At 43.2% G+C, this 20,676-nt stretch overlaps 1 protein-coding gene across 1 annotated transcript in view; it reads left to right on the top strand.

Moving 5' to 3' along the window:
* lamc3 (laminin, gamma 3) overlaps positions 1 to 19,341 on the top strand; it is a 69,536-nt gene extending 50,195 nt beyond the window's left edge. The window contains exons 13-28 of the mRNA XM_061262591.1: positions 3,275 to 3,463; positions 4,436 to 4,678; positions 6,351 to 6,504; positions 7,797 to 7,939; positions 8,054 to 8,232; positions 9,375 to 9,519; positions 10,401 to 10,621; positions 12,452 to 12,528; positions 12,625 to 12,759; positions 14,051 to 14,243; positions 14,853 to 14,990; positions 15,411 to 15,513; positions 16,144 to 16,346; positions 16,670 to 16,810; positions 17,131 to 17,230; positions 17,774 to 19,341. Of these exons, the coding sequence (XP_061118575.1) occupies positions 3,275 to 3,463; positions 4,436 to 4,678; positions 6,351 to 6,504; positions 7,797 to 7,939; positions 8,054 to 8,232; positions 9,375 to 9,519; positions 10,401 to 10,621; positions 12,452 to 12,528; positions 12,625 to 12,759; positions 14,051 to 14,243; positions 14,853 to 14,990; positions 15,411 to 15,513; positions 16,144 to 16,346; positions 16,670 to 16,810; positions 17,131 to 17,230; positions 17,774 to 18,027 (2,618 nt within the window). The 3' untranslated portion in view covers positions 18,028 to 19,341. The remainder of the gene's footprint in view (positions 1 to 3,274; positions 3,464 to 4,435; positions 4,679 to 6,350; positions 6,505 to 7,796; positions 7,940 to 8,053; positions 8,233 to 9,374; positions 9,520 to 10,400; positions 10,622 to 12,451; positions 12,529 to 12,624; positions 12,760 to 14,050; positions 14,244 to 14,852; positions 14,991 to 15,410; positions 15,514 to 16,143; positions 16,347 to 16,669; positions 16,811 to 17,130; positions 17,231 to 17,773) is intronic.
* Positions 19,342 to 20,676: the final 1,335 nt, after the last annotated feature.

Raw genomic sequence — 20,676 nt, 5'->3', positions numbered from 1 at the left:
TGCACCATTGCCCAGTGTGGTTTTGTCCCTTCACTTTGTAACTTTTACACCGCTGGATTAGGAATCAATCAGAACCACCGCAGACCTCCTACAAACCCTCCCCAGAATCACTCGTGTGGTGAGATCCAGGTTTGGCAGTTATGGCATGTCTAGATAAATGGGTTTGTGCAACTGTTGTTGGCAAATTATCCAAATCAGAAAATATCCAGATATGTATGTTATATTTAAGCCTAAATTCAGCTTCTAGACAGGGTGGCCATAATGTAAAATGATTGTATGGCTTTGCTGGGTATTTAAATGTTCAGTACTTACATGTCTTAGTCTGTAACCCACTAGCTCCTCATTTTAATTGTGAAATTTTGGAGGTTGTGGCCCTTAGTCTTGTCAGTGTTGGAGGTTAACATTTTTCAAAGTGTGTGACATTTTGGCGCATATTTAAAAACAAGCTGAAATGGAAGTTAGAGCAGCACTAGCTACTCGTATACACACATGAAACAGATCTTTCAGGGGAATTTTTGAAGGGCGTGGAGTCGATTTAACTGACATATAATGAGGATATGCACCGCTGTGTGAAAAGAATATTGATTGGAGGGGAATGGAAGACATTTGACAGACATTTGATCGACATACGATGACGTGAAATCTAGCAAGATCTCACGTCAAGTGGATGGAAAAAAACTTTGGTCTGAAAAAGTATTACAATTTTATAATTTTGGGTGAATATACTGTATACTTTACATTGCTTGTTTAGTATTACATGTAGGCAGTTCTGAGATTTAAAAGCAAAGTAGATTTTCAAAATGTGTGTTTTAATCTGCACAAGAATCTGTATTGATGAATGCATGGCTGCTGTTGAATAAGCTAAATGTGAGTCAGACAGCCCCATCAATACAAACTAGGAGCAGCGCGTCTGTCTCATATTACAGCTCTGCAAAGCAAAGAGGTGAGCAGGGGAAATGAAGGGATTTGGATAGGGGTGCCTTTAATTTCCTCTTAACCCCCACGTGGTCTGAGACTGTGATCTGCTCAGTCTGTTTACATGAAAGTCTGTAATAGACATTACTTATTTACACAAACTGTTGCACTCACCCCAGACCTCCCAAAATTGGATATTGTGTGGGAGGGCTTATCATTCCAATTTGGAGGAGTAAATAAACATGAGAGAGAGAGAGAGAGAGAGAGAGAGAGAGAGAGAGAGAGAGAGAGGGGGAGAGAGAGCAAGAGAGAGACAGAATGAGAGAGAGAGACAGAGAGAGAGAGAGAGAAACAGAAATGGAGAGACAGAGAGGAAGAGAGATAGAGAGAGAAAGAGAGAGAGAGAGGAAAGGAGAGACAGAGGGAGAGAGAGAACGAGGGAGAGAGAATGCTGCTCTGGACTCTGACCCTCATCTCCCTATAAACTGAAAAACACCCCGCTCTTCTTACCCTCCTGGAATAGTTTAAAATATTTTAAATACCATTTACATTCTCTGTGATTCTAATCTGTTTTTTGTGCAACCCCAGACCCAAAATGGCCACTGCTGCACGGAAAAGCCCTCCTCCGTTGCCAGTTCTTTCTGCGTGCGTTCATTGTTTTTTTGCATACACAAGACACAGGGAGCTGCGGGTGTACAGTGTGTTTATGATAAACGCTTCCTCTTCACAGCACGCTGAAGGCGCCTCTGCGTTCTCCCAGTGTGTGCTCCGTGCCTCACATACCAAATCTTGTTCACCGTGTGAAGCGTCTAATCTGCGGCCCTCCCCCCTCCCCGCCCCCGGCTGGGTGAAGGGTTGCTCTGGACGGACGGGGGGAATGGGAGGAGGCAGCCAGCACACAGATCGAATGTTAACACAATGGCTGCATTAGTGCGTCCAAGGACTCTGCTAATGATTTTTTTCTAAAGTCAAGCATCACGAGAGCAGATAAGTTGCATCATTATTCTAATTATTTCCTGCGACTTGTTTTTTCCCAGTCATTCCCTCCCTCCGCGGTTAAGTGGCCTGCGCTTGCCAAATATTTCTTTTGTAACTTCACATCTGCCAAATTTTATCACTGAAATTGTGTTTTTCAATTGTCTTTCATAAGCCTTATAGTGGGATTTAATGTGCTCACATGTCATTCGAACTGTGTGTAATTCAATAGCTGTATGAGATGTGCTTATCTCTGTGATGGTTCATTAATGATGGATTTCTTGAGTATGTTGCTATGGCTACTCCAGGTCAAAGGAACTTAGAGGAGAATTACTTCAGGAACTTAAGGTTTTATTTCGCCGGTTCCATTTTGCTTTGTTTTGTCTGGAACAGTGAATTCTTCCATGTGAGTTAATACATTTGACATTTGTGTCAGTGTGTGCTTGTCAAAGAGTTTTTTTACTGACCTTCCTTCTCTTTTACAGGTCCTGGTCCAAAATAGACGGGCTTCACACTTAAATAGCTTAATCCTGGCAGTGATGCCATTCAAAGGCTTTGATATGGGTCAGGTATAGGCCAAACAACAGCTATAGTAGAGAAAAGTTGTACTTCAAGTAGGGTTCTTCCGAAGTTCCCCTCTCCCTCTATATCGCATTTCCTGGGCGTGGCCCTCTCTCATTTCTCAGAGTTCTGTAGCATCTGTACCTTTGTAAATGTGATTGTACAATCAGCATAATATGACTATACATTCAATTGAATACAATGCTATAATTTCCATGTACTTGTCGAGATACGTAAAATACTGCAGTCTGTGTCAGTTTCAAAGACACAGCACAGTACATTGACATGAATTTGCTCATTTGTTTACACTTTACTTATACAAGGATAGAATCACTATACCTGGATTTTTAACTCATGGTAAATTAGATTTTAGCATTCCAGTCAGTATAATTCAATATTGCGCATCAGAAAGTTTTGGCCAGGAACACATCGCCATCTACTGTAAGGGAAGAGTAGTGCAGACTGTGCTCTCTTGATGTGTCCAAATTGGGAGGGAATTACAACTGCATTTTGTTCTTATCAATCAGACATGTTGGTATGTTTCAGATCGCTGCAGATGCTTATGCTGAACCCGTATGTTTGCACCCTACGGGAAGAGCGTATTTCGAAAGATGCTGACCGTGAAAACACACCTGCTTTTGTACACGGAAGCCTCATAGAGACTTGTGAGGGTGTCATTTTCAGCATTGGATGGCAGTAGTGTTGTTCGAGTTTGCCGTCGTGGAGAATGGGCTCTTCGTGTCAGTGCTGTAACAGCATGTCGCCGGTCCTATTTAAAAAACCCGATTTGATGTCGCTGGCTCCTGTGTCCCCGCTCCCTCAGGTGTGTGTCAGTGCACAGACTTCACCACGGGACCTGCCTGCGAGCTCTGCATGGATGGTTACTATGGAAATGCTTTGACAGGCAGCTCGGGCAACTGCCAGCCCTGTCCCTGCCCAGAACAGACCAGCTGTGCCCAGGTTCCAGAGTCTGGGGAGGTGGTCTGTACCAACTGTCCTCCTGGTCGAAGGGGTGAGTAAGCTTTTCTATGAATTGTGGATACATCTGCAACATTCATTGTGGTGCAGATGTACGCGCGGTGAGCAATTTACCTGTACGCCAGCTTGTTAATGCAAATATTTAATCAGTCAATCATAGGGCAGCAACTAAATGCATAAAAGCATGCAGACATGGTCAAGAGGTTCAGCTGTTGTTCAGACCAAATGTCAGAATAGGGAAGAAATGTGATCAAAGTGACTTTGACCGTGGACTGATTGTTGGTGCCAGACAGGGTGGTTTGAGCATCTCAGAAACTGCTCCTTTTCTGTGATGCCCAAACAGTGTCTGGTACCAACAATAATCTCCCAGGATTTTCATGCATGACAGTCGTCACAGAGTTGAGAATGGAGAATGGTGCGAAAAATGAAAAACATCCAGTGAGCAGCAGTTCTGCGGGCAAAAACATGTTGTTCATGAGAGAGGTCAGAGGGCCAGACTGTCTAATAAATAAGTCTAATAAATACCTTTATGCTGACTGAGTGCTAATTGTTTTCTATGAATGTATTGTTAGGGCTCTGATTATTGTATTGTAAAGCAAAATGCCTCCCGCAAAAAAAACAAAAATTTCCCTAGCTGCAGGTGACAATGCAAGTTTTACAATACAAACACAGTTACTGCAAGTAGAGAATAATTGATTTGATTGATTTAATTGATATTGATTCAAGAACCTGTGACACTGTTCTTTTCACTTTTTGTGGACCTGCAGGGCTGATTGTAGGCGTGGGGGTGGGGGGGGGGGGTATGGTGCCAAACAAAACAAAAGGGAAAAAAGCTTTGATGTTGAGTGTCTGAAATATTTATCCGGTAAAAAAACAATGCATTTGACTGTATGGAATGAATTCTTTCCTTTCGGAACTGACTTGTTACATTTATTTATTTTCTGGAAGCGTACTCATGGCCTGTTACGTTTGATACCTTCTTTCCTCTCAAATGTGTTTTTCGCAGGTACGCGGTGCGAAATGTGTGACGATGGTTTCTATGGCGATCCCTTGGGGAAATCTGGTGGCGCGAGGCCCTGCACTCCCTGCAATTGTCACGGCAACGTCGACCCCAATGCAGTGGGCGTGTGCGACCACTTGACAGGCCACTGCATTAAGTGCCTGCACCACACAGAGGGCGACCACTGCCAGCACTGCCAACAGGGTTACTATGGAAACGCACTGGACCAGAACGCCAACAAGTGTGAACGTGGGTGTCTGAGGGGGTGAAAGCCATTTCACAGAGAGCACATTAAATACTAGCAAAATGGAACGGAATAAAAAAATTTGATATGTTTAAAAGGGGTACCCTGCAGCTATCTTAATGTTTACAGAGTGGGTGAGAAGGGATCAAAAAGGTTTATTATCATTTTAAGAGTTCAGTCAGCTACTCCATGGGGATTTGAAAAGAAATGAAAGTAGCAGAGCACATTTAGTTCTGAATGAGCTATTTCAAAAATAGGCCCAAATCACCACTGAGACCTAATTGCCATACAAGTGGATTTCCTGTCGAGCAGCCTATTTCCTTCCATTAAGTCGACTGATAAGGAGGGGGAAAGAAAAGGTATGTAACACTCAGGGAGCAATTTATTAGGTAGACCTGTAAACCAGCTTGTTAATGCAAATATTTCTTCAGTCTTTCATGTAACAGCAATTAAAAGCATGAAAGCATTATTATTGGTGCCAGGCAGGGGGGTTTGAGTGTCTCAGAAACTGCTGATCCCCTGGGATTTTCATGCACAAAAGTCTCTAGAGTTTGCAGAGAACGGTGCAAAAATCTAAAAACATCCTAGTGAGCAGCAGTTCTCTGGGTAGAAACGGCTTGTTAATGAGAGAGGTCAGAGGAGAAGGGCCAGACTGGTCAAAGCTGACAGGAAGGTGACAGTAATGCAAATAACAACACATTACAGCAGTGGTATGCAGAAGAGCATCTCTGAACACACAACGCGTCAAACCTCTCAATGGATAGGCTACTGCAGTAGAAGACAAATAAGTAAAAAAGAAAGGTCTAATAAACACCTAATAAAGTGCTCAGTGAGTGCATGTGCCCTTTCAATCTGGCTGAACATTGCTGTTATCCAGTGAAAGATGCCTGAACCCTTAACTTGATTTGGCCTTCTGAATGGTATTGTCACTATGATGTAAGGGGCAGTTCATCTCCTGTCTCTTCTGGGCAGAGATGTGAAACCGTGGTCAGGGAGACACCCTTCATCCCTCAGAGGGGCTGAGATGTTGAAGGGAGTCTCAGACAAGCACGATTCACAACGCAGGGAGCAACAGAAATAAGAGGATTCTGAGCCAAACACCCTGTGTCCCAAGCCCCGTTTCTTCATCTGTCTTTGAGGGAGTTACAGACACCAGAGATGAAATGTGGACGTTCTGACAAGGAGTGTGCTGTCCCTACCGCTGAGTCTTCTGAGCCTGAGGGGCGAAGAGACAAGCAGAGTTTAGCTCCTGATTTTTGTGCTGAGCTCTAGATTCAACAGAGCGGGACACAGCTGTTCTACCCTTGAGCATTGTCCTCAATTTGGCTTGTCCGAGAAAAAAATATAATGGAAATGATGTCGCTAGCTGACCATGACTGGTGTTGAACCACCATTGGCTTCGTCAGGGTCGAGTGGACTCGAGCCTGCCAGGGATTACTGTGTCTCCACTACATACTGTAAGGGCCAGCGGCGCCCCCTTCCTGCTTCTCCCTCAGTCAGCGTTTCTCACCTGGAGTGCACTTGTGCGGCTTTTTATTGCAAACTGCGGGGTGCAGGCCGTGGCCAAATGAAGCATGGCCAGCTGGAAATCCCAACCAACTTATCAACAGAATGGGTTCTGGACGGGGTCATCTGTACTGTATCTCACATTTTTCAAAAAATGACTCTGTTTCCCAGCTTGCAGATGTAACCTGGCAGGTGTCGCTGGGTCGTTGGAGGACTGTCATCCTCAAACAGGCCAGTGCCTGTGCCTGAGCCATGTGACCGGCCGGGACTGCGGCCACTGCGTGACTGGCTACTTCAATCTGAGGCCCGGCCTGGGTTGTGAGAGGTGAGTGTGGAGGTCGGAGACGGTCCTGGGCTCTGAGCCAGCCACACGGGTTCTGCTCAAACCCCGGGCTCAACTGCAGTGGTCACGTGCCCATTTCCTCTGGCATAACCACACATGCATACAGTACCAAGCATTGCCCTAAATGAGAGCGTCAAAGCAAAGAATTTATCGACTTGGATCCTTCACCCTTTCAGCCCATAGTCATTCAGCCATGCAGGATCCAAGTCGATAAATCCTTCAGTCATCGACTTGGGTCCTTCATTCATTCAGCCCACAGCCATTCAGTCATGAAGGATTTATCGACTCGGATCCTTCATTCATCGACTTGGACCCTTCATTCATTCAGTCTATAGTCATTCTGTCATGAAGGACAACTGTTTTTCCTTTCTTTCTTTTTTCTGAGGCACGAAAAAGTTTTGTGCACTTTATTTACCAGGCAGGCGAATTGAGAACAGTTTGGGACATGATGACATTGGCCGGTGAACGGAGAGTTTCTGCACTAAATCAGCTCTATCGATCAGCCGGCCAGGTAGTGTGGTGTAGTACACCTACACTTAATGACACACTACACTGTAATAACAGCACCAGACTGATGTGTCATCAGAAAACCAGTACCTCCTGCGGCAGTGTCCCCCTTGACTGCACTGGGGCGGGGCTGGGGTGCTTTACAGGATACACTTGAACGGATTGAAGAAAACCACAGCTGACTGAGAATTATCCAATGCACCGGAGCAATACTTCTGTAAACCTAATGTTACTGCTTGTACTGATCATTAATTAATCTCTATTTCACATCGGAAATTTGAATCCGATGGACTGAACTGATTCAGTGATTGGTAGCTGGTTTATTGATAATAGTTTTGCTATATTGCAAATATTGCTACAGTTTATTTGCCATAGTGTTCAGTGCTACACTTATGACAAAATTTAGAATTTTATAGAATATAGAATTTTCACAGACAGACGTTCAAACAGCAATCACTGTATTGGTCTTCTTTTTAAAATGACAGATAAAATAAAATGACTGAGTATAAATGAGTTTAACATTTTTTAGTTAAAACCAATGTAACAATTTAGTCTTCCCACACTAAACCGATATGCAAACGCCAAAGCAGTTTTTGGTTTTATTTGCTAATCCCACTATCAGTGTTTGACTGCTGAAGAATCCCTGATTGGCTCCAAGCTTCAGCCATCAGCGTCCTGTTCCTGGGTCCATTTCATCGCATGGTGTTAAAAGCCTACAGTTTATTGATTACACACCTGCGGTGCCTCTTTCTGCTGTTTTTCTTCAGATGTAACTGCGATCCCATTGGCTCTTCCTCCCACGCCTGCCACCCAATCACGGGGCAGTGTGTGTGTCGCCCAGGAGTGGAGGGGCTGTCGTGTGACTCCTGTAGGAAAGGTTTCTTCGGCTTCTCTTCCCGGGGATGCAGCGGTATGTGACCGACAGGCTGCGTTTTTCTCCAAAAAACCCTGACCCACGTGTCATTGACGTGATATTTACATCTGTATCTAAGCGTGCTGACCTCCTGTTCTCCGCTCACCACAGCCTGTGACTGTGACCCCATGGGCTCCGTCACCATGCAGTGCCACGGCACGGGGACGTGCTCCTGCCGAGAGGGGTTTGTGGGGGGCAAGTGTGACAGATGTGAACTGAACTACTTCCACAACAGAGCCTCGCACCAGTGTGAAGAATGTCCTGTGTGCTACAGCCTAGTGAGGGATCAGGTATGCACACAAATGCACACGCACACACACACACAGACACGCACACGCACACACACACACACACACACACTCACACATACACACACACACACAGACATGCATACACACACACACAGACATGCGCACACACATACTCACACATGCACGCGCACACACACACACACAGACACGCGCACACACACACATACATGCACACACACACACACTCACACATACACACACACACACAGACACGCGCACACACACACATACATGCACACACACACTCACACATACATACAGCCACACACAGACACGCACATACACACACGCAGCCACACACACACACACACATACACACACGCACACACATACACACGCACACGCACGCACATGCACCCACACACACACACATGCACACACACAGACATGCACATACACACACGCACACACATGCAGCCACACACACACACATACACGCGCACACACATACACACACACGCACATGCACCCACACGCATGCACACACAAACATACAATACACACACGCGCACACACACACCCATATACATATGTGCGCACACACATGCAGATACTGCATTCAAAAGGCCATTTCCTGCACCTTTGAGGCACTGCCATGGAGAAAATGCAGAGGAGGACTCGTACTCCATTCCATACACGCAGCTACCTCTCTGTTACCCACCTAAAAAACAACAAGTGAACATCTTTACCCAGGGGCTCTGACGGCACTTTGAAGAGGTGCTGCGAATACCATCTTTGGAACTGCTACAGTAGCTCTGTTTGCAGGATCAGCGCCTTTTATCTTGATTAATTTGTAATTACCTGGACAGCACATTTTTTGTAGCTTGCTGTGATAAATAATGAAGAGAAGCAGGGGTTTGTAAATGGCCTGTTGAGTTGAGGCAAATTGTGTGTAATCTTTATCCGCCCACTAATGTCAAATGAGCAAATCATTGCTAACAGCAAGTTCCACCTGGAAGAGTCAGTTTTAATGACTGCCAAACTGTGATAACCAGCATCGGAATTTACAGCCCGCACGCCGGTCAAAGGTTTTTTACGCGGGCCCAGTGCTTGACGAACGCTTGCGAGGTGTACAGGATGGTGGTGGTCTCTCATGCGGGCTGCGTGTGGCTCCGTTGCAGGCGGAAACACTCCGGCTCCGGCTGCGCGGTCTGGAGACACTGCTGGCTCACCACAGCTGCGGGGGCTGGCAGAGGGCACAGCACCAGCCCCTGCGGGATGAGGACATCCTGCCCAACGCGCTGGAGGACTTCCTGGCCATCCAAGGTGACACAGAACCCCCCGGCAGTGTGAGGAAGCCTGCAGTCCATCTACCATGCGCTGCGCGCTCCTCTCTGCTCCGTATGCCGCTAAGAGGCATAACACGTGCATGCAGAGGTCCGGTATTAGTGCTCTAATGGAGATACTGGCCACTGCACTGCCTCAGAGTTTATGCATAAGCATTTATGAATATGAACCTGAGCAGCCATCTTAGATCAATGAGAGGGCGGTTATTTATAATTAAAGTAGCATAAATATATTAAATAAATAAATAAATAAAGTTCCAGGATTAGGCGCCACAGCACGCCGCAAAATCAATGAACCCTGAATAAAACCGCAAGACTTCGTAACCTACTACAAAAATCGTACCAAAGCAACATCCGTCATTTTTGTAATACCGATATCTATAAAGGCTGGGTCTCTGGCCTGTCGTGAGGCAGTGCTATTTGTGACCTCCCTGCAGTGTTTTGGCTCTGTCATGTGCAATCGTCACACACTTGAGAGGATAGCGTATGCTTGGTGGGAGCAGTGAGCCAACCAGCGCGAGGCGATGGAAAGAAAAGGATGCACTGATATTAATCGCTTCTGACTTCCCATCCGGGCCGTTAATGCAGATTGCATGAGAATTGCCTTTGAGATTTGGGATATGTCATATCATCGCGGCGCAGCAGTGCGGAGTGCTGACTCGGGCCCGGACGCTAAAACAGGGCTTTATAGGCCTTGGTCCCTGGTGGGATTTTTCAGACTCCACACTCAGATAAAGTGTTTTGACTTAATTGCTCCAAGCAAAACTGCTGTTTTATAAATGGATAATCCGCCAGACACCCTCGCAGTGGTGTGAGCTGACCAAATAAATGAAATGTTAATCTCTTTCATTTGTTTTACAGAGGCCCGGGAGGCCTTCCTCAGCCAGTTTATGCAGCTGGAGACGTCTGCGCAGACTCTGGCAGCCCGACTGCGCAGCATCACCGTGGCGATGAACTGCAGCAGCGGGGAGGAGGGGGGGGAGGGGAACGCGGGGGCCTGCAGGGCCCTGACCCGCCCTGCAGCCTCGGTCAGCACCGCCCAGGCAGAGCTGAGGAAGGCTGTTCACACACTGGGGAGCATGGTAGGACATGGACAAACAGCCAGTCACACGGGTCAATGTGGGCAGAGACAGGGCATGCTTTATTTATCCCACTTCAGCTCTATATTTGTGCTGTGAGTCAGGAATATGGAATTATATTTGGACTGATAATGTGCAGTATGAGTGCTAGTGTGTATATATATATATACAGTTGGCTCCAGAATTATTGGCACCCTTAATAAAAATAAAGGAAAAAGGCTGAATGTAATAAATAACTCTGATAATAATCTATATGTTATGTTATGACAACTATATGACAACTAAATCTTTACATGTTTCTTTATTGTTTTTCATGTTTTTTCATTCAGTAATCTCATTATGTGAAATACAAATTATTGCCACCCCTCACAGTTATTGTTAGTCGTTGTTAGTCAAACAAAGTTAAATTGGCAATAACGTTTTATTTAATACTCAGTCTAAATGGCATATGTTGTGTCATTCCATTGCTTCCTGTTTCACTAGAGTAAAAAAAAAAAAAATGCAACAAGCATGCAAAATCGATCACTATGGGAATAGCCAAAGAAATGCCAGTGTAGTGGAGACTGATGGTAGTTGACCATTGCATGTCTGGTAATTGGTACAATGAAGTACATATGTTCAAACAGGCAAACCCAGGGCTATCACTCTGAAAAGTTATGCATGGAGGAATGGTCAAAAATCCCTACAAATGTGTTCTCTAACCTTATCACAAATTATAGGAAAATACCCATGGCTGTCTTCTCTGCCAGCGGTGTTTGCACAAAGTATTAAACCAGGGACGGCAATAATTGTGAATCCTGTTTTTTTGGCTGAAATATATGCATATTTTTGGGGAAAAAGTAAGACTTTGGTTCATTCCATTAAGTCACAAATAAAGCACACTACTTTACACATGCTGGGAAATAATATTTATGAAAACAATGCATTTAATTTGTTAGTTTACAGTATTTTTTTGTGCATATTTATCAAGGGTGCCAATAATTCAACTGTGTATATATACTGTATATATATGGAGAAATAAAACTGCATCTGATGGGGAAAGTGAATGAAATATATTACATTTGCTGCTGGGGCTGTCATAGGCATGCATTTGGGAATTGGAAAGCTGGGGAATTGGAATTGCTAATAGATATTGCTCCATATTAGTTGATTTCATTGAAATGAGTGTCTGTAAGGCTGGAACTGTATTTGTCCTCCACCTGTTTGACTGCAGGCCTGGGGCAGTGGAATGCAATTCCTCAGTAACAAGCAGAACATAGCCTGAAATGAAAAGAAAAGTGTGCATATTAGATATGTTGATTCAATTTCATTTTTTATGGTGAAAAAATGATATTTTTCTAATTAAATTTTACACAGGGGACAGCCAATGTTTATCTAGCTGTTCAAAATGAACTGCATTAAAAACTGGTTTCCTAACAACCACAGTGAATATATTAATGTATGCTATGAAAGAGTATATTACAGAAGCTTGCATTCCAGTTTTACCTGATTTATCACATTTTTGCCTACATTTGTCAGAGTTAATAATTCCCCTAATCAAAAGTGTCAAAAATTGTTCAGTTTTCCACCTAGGGATGTGAACAAGCAATTCAGTTAATTATCTCTGTTAAACCAATCTGAGTCATTTTTTCAGCTGTGAAAGTATTATCAAAATGATACAAGAATGGCAATTGCATCTTACCAGCACCGGTTTGGGGAGCCCTGGAAATGCAATTGCTGTGTTAGAGCTCCAAGAAATATTTTTGTCACAGTTTCCTAGCTTAATATTATTTCCAACCTGCACTTTCTTTCATTCTGCTTGCCAACAAATGTGTATCAATATTTGTTTACAAGGTAATACCCTTTGATGTTCCGGCGGAACCAAACCAGTGGAATATGCTGGTGAATGAGTCCCAGGCCCTGGGGAAAAGGCAGGCATATCGTCCTACTTGGCAGAATATTTCCTACTCAAAGTTGTTTAACGATTCTACTCCTCTAATTGACATTTTTTTCGTTCTACCCGTTAGTCACATAGAAGCAGCTAGTCGCATTGAATCAATAGCTAAGAAGGCTTTGATGGCATCAAACCAGACCTCCGTGCTTCTGATGGCCCTTCTAGAGGATAATTCCACAGAGGCACACATTAGGAGCCTAACAGAGCAGTAAGTACAAAAACAGCTCATCCACTGAAGGACCACAATCACGCAGTGAGAGAAATCGATGCCGGAGAGGTTACTGTTGTGTCTCAGAAATGCGATAACAAAATGGAGGCAGCAGTTTTTCATGGCTCAATGACTCTGCTGCCTCTGAGCCTCATACAGCGCATGACCTAATGCACAATTTAATACATGTTTTCTTATTCTAATCTCCACATGCACCTGTCTGTCCGTGTCTTTTCAATTATGCTTATGTTCCTTCATCGCATAGACCAATTGTTTTTTTCACCCTCTGGTGATCCTGTTCACTGTACATTGATCTGAAAGCAATATTTACCAAGAGGGGATGGTGACCATCGTGAGCCCATTTGTTTTGGGTGACGTGTCTGCATTATGCCAGAAGATTGCTTGGAGGATTGTATGTGTGTGTCAGTTGTATGTAGCACATTGTCAGCAGTGCAAAAAAAAAGACTGCTGTCAATATTCAGAGCTGCCCTGTGTTCCTGCGGGTGGTCCTGTGTTCTTGCAGAAATATATCAATCTCTTTCTGTCTGACACCTTCTGTTCCTGCATGATGTCCTGTGTGCGTGCAGAAATATATAAATTTCTCTGTGCATTTCTGCATGTGCGCCTGAAAAAGCATCGGATATATGTGAGCACTTATCGTTATAACATAATGAGAAGTCCCTTCATAATTCCATCTGATGCAGTAGTAGGCGAAGAGGACGCAGTGGGAAGGATGCTCAATAATGCAGTTAGCCACCATCTCAGCACAATACACACTCTATTGTTTGCGATCTATCCTCTGTCGAGTTAACTGTTTCTATTGAGTTTTGCTTCCCTATAGTATCAGATCAGTGGTAATAAAATTACACAACCACAATAGTTGAAAACTTGACCATAATGCATGAATAGCCCTAGACCCTTACATAAATAGCTTTAGGCTTTAAAGTCTTTCTGCTTTGTGCCAGCCTTGATTTTAAATGTATGGACAAAATTTGTTTTCTACAAGTCAGATATAGATGCTGAAAACAGACAGACCTCTTTTTGCTGTTTCGTTTTCCATTACAAATCACAAGAATAATGTGGTAATATCAATGGGTTTTAATTGGTGTTAACCCTCTGCCATTATTTTACGGGCATAAACGTATGTTCCTATTTCTACAATAAATGAACAAGGTAAGAATACAGATAGCCTCATTGTGTTAAGTGCATGCAGTGGTGCATTAAGGGCTATCAGTGGTCATGTATCCTAAACACACACGCAGATTGCCTCCTCAATTCCCTCTCCCCTCAGGCTGGTGGAAATGCGTCAGGCTAAACAGAACCTGACAGCACAGGCAAATGAGACTCTGTCAGAGGCCACGGCCCTGCACACATCCGTTCAGCGAGATCCTGCCCAGATTGCCGGTGCCCTGGTGAATTTCAGCTCCTCTCCACAGCAACAGACAAATGATTCCCAACTCGGCCTGGTCCAGGAACAAACGCAGGTACGTAGGTTACAACCTCAGTTCATACTGCTGAGGATACAAGACGAGAACTAAGCAACTGTAACATCGGCACGACTTAATAATGGAGAATAGGGGGCATTTGTCAGGTTTGATGGATGGAAACAGTAAGGGAAGAGAAGGTATTATGGGAGAGAAAAGATGGAGACACTTCTGTGAGGGAGGAAACATCTTTTCCTCCAGTAATGCTATCATTCTAACTTTAAAAGCTGTACTGTATATTGTGGCGGCCTGTAGCGCCTGTAGTGTAGTGGTTAAGGTAAATGACTGGGACCCGCAAGGTTGGTGGTTCTAATCCCGGTGTAGCCACAGTAAGATCCGCAGAGCTGTTGGGCCCTTGAGCAAGGCCCTTAACCCTGCATTGCTCCAGGGGAGGATTGCCTCCTGCTTAGTCAAATCAACTGTACGTCGCTCTGGATAAGAGTGTCTGCCAAATGCCATTAATGTAATGGAAATTTAATATTGACATCTGTCTACGTCAGCTGCTTAAATCAGCAAAACATGTCATTTTATACACATGATACTGTAGAGATCGGACACAGGTGTCTGATGAGAATAAATCTAGTATATCTACAATCATTTCTGTCTCAGGACCTGATAAACAGAACTGGAGAGTTAAACCTGCAGGTTCGGTCCAAAGAGGAGCTGGTCATTAAGCTCGGAGAAGAGCTGGCACCTCACTTCGAGAGCATGCACAAGCACGCGGAAACTATCCAACAGTTTGAGCAGGTAAGATAAATTCCACCTGCCGCATTCCTATGACTTTACACATGACATGTACTTTAGCAGCGTATGATAGCGGAGGCTTTTCATGCAAGGAGCTGCGGCTGACAGTCTGGTACGTGAAGCATGCATTCCACCCTGCTCAGCTGCACGGCTGGTGCCCGTGTCAGTGCTGGGGAGAGATGATCTCTCGATGCGTAATCAAAGGACCATTCACAGGTGTAACCGAGTGTGAGCGCAATCAAAGGCCATTCTCGTCAATCCAAATCAGCCGTGTCAGGCCTGCTGTTATGCAGCAGCGTGGCACTCAGGAGTCAGACGGGCCAGTTATTCCCAGCGAGGAAGCGGCGCGGTTTCTGGCTCTGCCGCGGCTCTGTGTCTGTTATTGTGCGCCCGTCTTCTCTTTTCTCCCGCGCCCACGTGAAGCTGTCAGTTCGGATCCTGGAGACCAAGGCTGCCGCTCTTTCTTCTGTGGTGAAGGGGAAGGAGGTCGAGTCCGAAACCTCAGCCCTGATGAAAGAACTTGAAGGTGCTCGCTTGCACTGTGCACAAAGCAATGTTTTTGTTTGCAAACTTTGGTGTCTAAGCTTGCTTATCCTGAGGCAATACCAGACACTCAAGGGCACGGCTGTGTTCTTGGTATCTTTCAGCAATTTGTGTGTAACTTTCAGCCGCATGTACAGTTCTGACACTGGAAATTCTTTTACATCAGGAACATGTCATGGAATTCCATGACAGAATGGAAAATCCATGACATTACCATGTCACAATGGCAAAACACAACCATCATTATGCTTATTTAACCACACATCAATGGTATCAGGTTCAAACTGAAATAATCTGATATTAATTCATATATTAAGGTGGCAGTGTTAATTAACAAGTGCTGTTAATTATCACTGCCACCTCAATATGTTTTGAAACAATGCCTTTTCTGTATCTTTACCACTGAATGTTTGATTAGCTTGCCAATATATGTAGTGTAGGCAGAAACACTGGGGGTTTTCAAGAGCAGGCTTGATACGGTGTTAGATACTATTAACGTTTAGGCAAACTAGGCAGTAGGTACACTTAGGGATAGGGATCTCGCCATTACCTTATGTTATGTTATGTTATTAAAGTCATTTGTATTTTATCCTCAAAACCCTCTCTTTCGCAGACATGAGGAAAGAGTGGCCTGCTAAGCGTTCTCAGACAAAATCTGCTGTCAAAAAGGAAAAAATGGTGGAAGAGAAGATTCTGGGAGATGCCAGGAAAAAGGCAAAGCAGGCAGAGAAGATTGTAAAACATGCACTAGACAACTCCACCCTGTCCAACAGCACAGCCTCACAGGCAAAGAACATCTCAGATACTGCCTCCAAAGTGAGTCCTCCTAAAAGTGACAAAAAAATGACAAATAAAAACCTCAAATGAGCTTAAACTCAAAGAATTACTTTGCAAAATTGCATATATAGAAGGATATGTTGCATATTGGATATATTCTATGTTGCAGAGTGTTTTGCACATCAGTTATTTATCTCAGTGTTTACAAAGGGAGCACACTGCTTTAAGAGTATCATGCTTGCTAGATTCCAGGTTTAGAGCTCAGTTTCACACATGAACAACACTCTACCATGGCATCCAAGCAAATGACCCGGCTTGATTCTCTGACTGAAACAAATGCGTTTTCTTTCCTCTGGGTACAGGAAGCAAAGGATACCTGCTCCCAGGCAAAATCAGCCAAGAAAGCATCTGCACAGCTCAGCTCCTCATTGGACACAACCATGCAGCAGCTGGAACACCAGGAGAGCAGAACTGCACAGATGCTGATGGATGGCACTAATGAGGTAAAGGCAGGGTCACAATCCTAGGCATCGCACTGACAAATGGGGAGCGAAAAATAGATCTTTTATTACACCTCTTTTGGGAGATTCTGAAGTGCAATTTTAATTTATTTAGAGGCCTCTCGGAAATATTAGGGGGAAACATATTTGTTCTGTATTACACTTGCTTTTCATACATAATGCAGAACCAGTACTGTCAGACTTAATGTATTCGTATAATTTAGGCCATGTTGGTCGTCGGAGTGAAATTATGCTAACCTCATTCTGCCAGACTATAATTGAACCTCGGTATTGTGACATGTTTCATCTGATTGCAATTTCAGACTGAGGATACAGTGGGTGGCATGAGAGAGAACATTGAAGCTGCAAAACTCAAGCTGGAGTCCTATTCCATGACACTGACAGAACTACTTAGTAAAATCGGTGTGGAAAAATTACCTTCCTTGACAGTCACAGTTATTTTCTAGCTAATTCCTTGGGTTTCTCAATAGGCTTGCATCCCCTTTTGTTCACAGGAATTATTTTTGAGTCCAGTGAGGTAAAGGCTATAAAAATCACTATAGTGTTTTTCTGTTTTTTGTTATGTTCAAGGCAGCAAATCTTGCCATGACAGAAAAGCTATTTCTCTACAAATCCTTTAATCTTCTCAAGTTTCTTTCTGTTTTGATCATTCAAAATAGTACAGACCCACAACATTGTGATAGATGAAAAAGTGGCTAAATAAAAGTGATTCTTATATATACTTTTTTTCTGTTAAAAGAGCACTATAAAACCTTTCAATTTCTCAAACATAAAGAAGCTCCACCAAAATGTTCCAGCTGCTAAGCTGGACCATTGTAGATTCTGTTTCTAATAATAAGAACCAACCAATGCTCTTGCAGGGGGCCTACTTGGAACTATGTTTGATGGATTTGTCATGCTTTGAAAGAGCAAAATACCATGAAGTAACTTTCTTATTGTAAACAGAAGGCGAGGTGGCCATTGAGAAGTTTGACAGAATCCTGAGAGAGACAGAGACCTGGCTTGGCTTCCTGAGACGCAGTGTGGAGGGCCCGGCTCTGAGTGGGAAGATGGAGGCTCTCCACCATGCGGCTGCAGACCAGGAGGCCCAGATCCTCCAGGTGGACCGAGACATCGAGGAGATAAAGGAGGAGAGGCGCAGCCTGCAGGATATTGCGATCCACTTGCCCCAGGGCTGCGCGGAGGTGTCCCAGGTCTGAGAACTGCACAAAAGGTTGCCGGTAACACGGCTGTGGTCAGAGAGCAGGTTGTGGAGTGCTCTGGATTGGATGACCTCTGACCTCTGGGAGATTGCGATGAAAGACAGTGGGAGCAGATAACCCCTCCCTGATGTTTGTAAACACATTATAGATCCCTTGCATTACTTCTATACAGGGACTGATTCCAGTTAGTGACATCACTGTCTCATGTGGCACTGCCTTATCGCCTCTCCAGTTTTCGGCATAGACGCATTGAGAGAAAGCTTTATGGGAGACTGTTTCTATGGATTCTCTTTATTGTATTCTTTTTCATGGTTTTGCATTGTTGTTTGATTCATTCATAAACAACTAGAACACTTCTATAAAACCTCCAGAAAAGACTCCAGCATATTTAATCAAGTTAAAAATAATGTTGATTTAGGAAGGAGATTAGTGGAGTTCTGCCTCATCTGTTAGATTAATTTAGAAGTGAGCCGTTTCTAATCAGTGCCGTTAAATTAAAAATGAGGCCTTTACCCTTCATAATACTCCCTACCTAGAAAAAGTGATTCAGTTTGAATTCCAATTTTGAAGTCTTTTATTCAATTATCTGGTACGTAAAGGGAAAGCAATGCATTCTGGCTCCAACCAAAGTGTCAGAGAAGTTTAATAGAAGGAATATCTGCTGAATAATGGAATTGCTTCGATTTCTGCATTCCGTCATATGAAAGGGAAGCCCTCAAGTGACCTTGTTCAATCTCACATAGTAATAGAATTTTTTGGATGAGCATGATTGAATTAATATGATCTGCTTTTTGAGGACTGCATCATAAATGGTAAGTGAAGTGAAAAGGGGAGCAGTGGGGAGATTGTATATTGATGTTACCCCAAAGTATGTCTGGGCCATTGTTTTGTCTTTTCATGCTGTTGGTCTTTTGGTTGGTCAGGGTTGTCCATCGCCCCTATTGTCCACATGGTGGGGCTATTACCTGCTGAGGAACTAAGTACTTAAACATAACTATGAAATTAAAAATACATTCTCAAATCTTAACCCTGAACACACTGTGTGGAAAGGATATTGACTGTGGATATTTGTATTTTATTTAGGATATAAGAAAGACACTAACATTCATATGGGTACGGGTTCATTTAACATAAAAACAAAAAATGTTTACACCAGGGTTCACAACTGAACAAAAAATATCCAGTGATGAAAACAAGCGCACCATATTTACCATTGTATAAATTGTGCAATTTCCATTGATTTCTTTTGTGTAATAATCCTACTGAATATGTTTAATTCATGTCAGGATGAATAAAACTGTTTTTTATGTATATTTTAATTTCTCCAGTCCTGTTCCACACATTCTGACAAAGAAAGATCAATTTATTCAGATTTGTCTTGTTATTGGCCCAGAAGTGTTTTTCCTGTGAAAAATTAGCAGGGATCTGGATAAAACAATGACAACTAGAATATATTTAATTGCATCAGGAGGAAAAAATTTGTAATTGCCATCTATTTATTTTTTTGAATTCACCACCTTATGGTCTTTTGAAGCAACACATTTATTCATGCCTATAATTCAGTATCTGAGTCTGTCGGTATCTACATATGAAACCGCAAACTTTGGAAAGGGAAAGAAAAAACACTAAATGAAGAGAAAAGCACAATACAAATGTAGTGACTGGTGGCATCTAGGTATACTAACATTGGACTACATGTACTGTATATTACGCACATCTCAGCGTGCTTCTCATTGGAGGAGCATCCTCATCTCAACCAGCACAGCAACCACTTTGTGGCAGAATGATTACCACTTCGGTCGGAAGGGAGGACATTACTGCATTGATTTTACAGGGAGGATTAGATGGCCATGTTGAGACAGTTGAGCTTTGGGAATCGAAAGAATCTGACTGTCTCTTTCACCCACAGAATAAATTTTTTTTTTAAAAACATGGGGAAATGATTGAAACTTTTTTTTACACTAAAATGCCAACTTTTGGCATTTGTGTTCTTTTCATTAAACCCTATGGTTTTCTTTTCTGGGACCATGTTATTTTAATCAGTTGTTCAAAAAGTAAAGGGATACAACACAGCACCTTTCATTCACATAGAACACATGTAAAATTTACATAAGAAATGAGTGACGGTCACCCAGAAAAGGTGATAATAAGTCTGTGAGCCTACAGGCTTGCTTATAGAACACTACTGTGCCAACAGATACAACATCAGAAGTGTTATTCTTGAAAGAAAGTGTGAATCATTAACTGCTTGAAGAATACACCTTATTATTCAGAGAACTAAATATAGGAACTTCCGTAGACAACACAGTAAACACCCAAAGGAACTTCTCTCTATTCCTAACAGGTTTCTCAAATATTGTTTTATGCGGCAGCAGAAGGTGGCTTGATGGAGCTATGACAAACACAAACAAGTGATCCATTAAATCATTTAATTTTCAGAAATCAAGAGAGGATAAATAACAATAATATCACAAGAAATACAAAATTTGAATTCAATTAACCATCTAATCTCTACAAACTATAGCTCCTGACCCATATCTACATGATTGTATGCATTGCACTGCTGCCACACAATTGGCTGATTAGATAATCGCATGAATGAGTAGGTGTCATAAAGTAAAATAAAGTGCTCGATGAGTGTGTGTG

Source organism: Conger conger, chromosome 12 (genome assembly GCF_963514075.1).
Source record: "Conger conger chromosome 12, fConCon1.1, whole genome shotgun sequence".
Classification (NCBI taxonomy): domain Eukaryota; kingdom Metazoa; phylum Chordata; class Actinopteri; order Anguilliformes; family Congridae; genus Conger; species Conger conger.
Note: the sequence above shows the minus strand (reverse complement) of the source record. Positions and strands in the feature narration are given on the sequence as shown.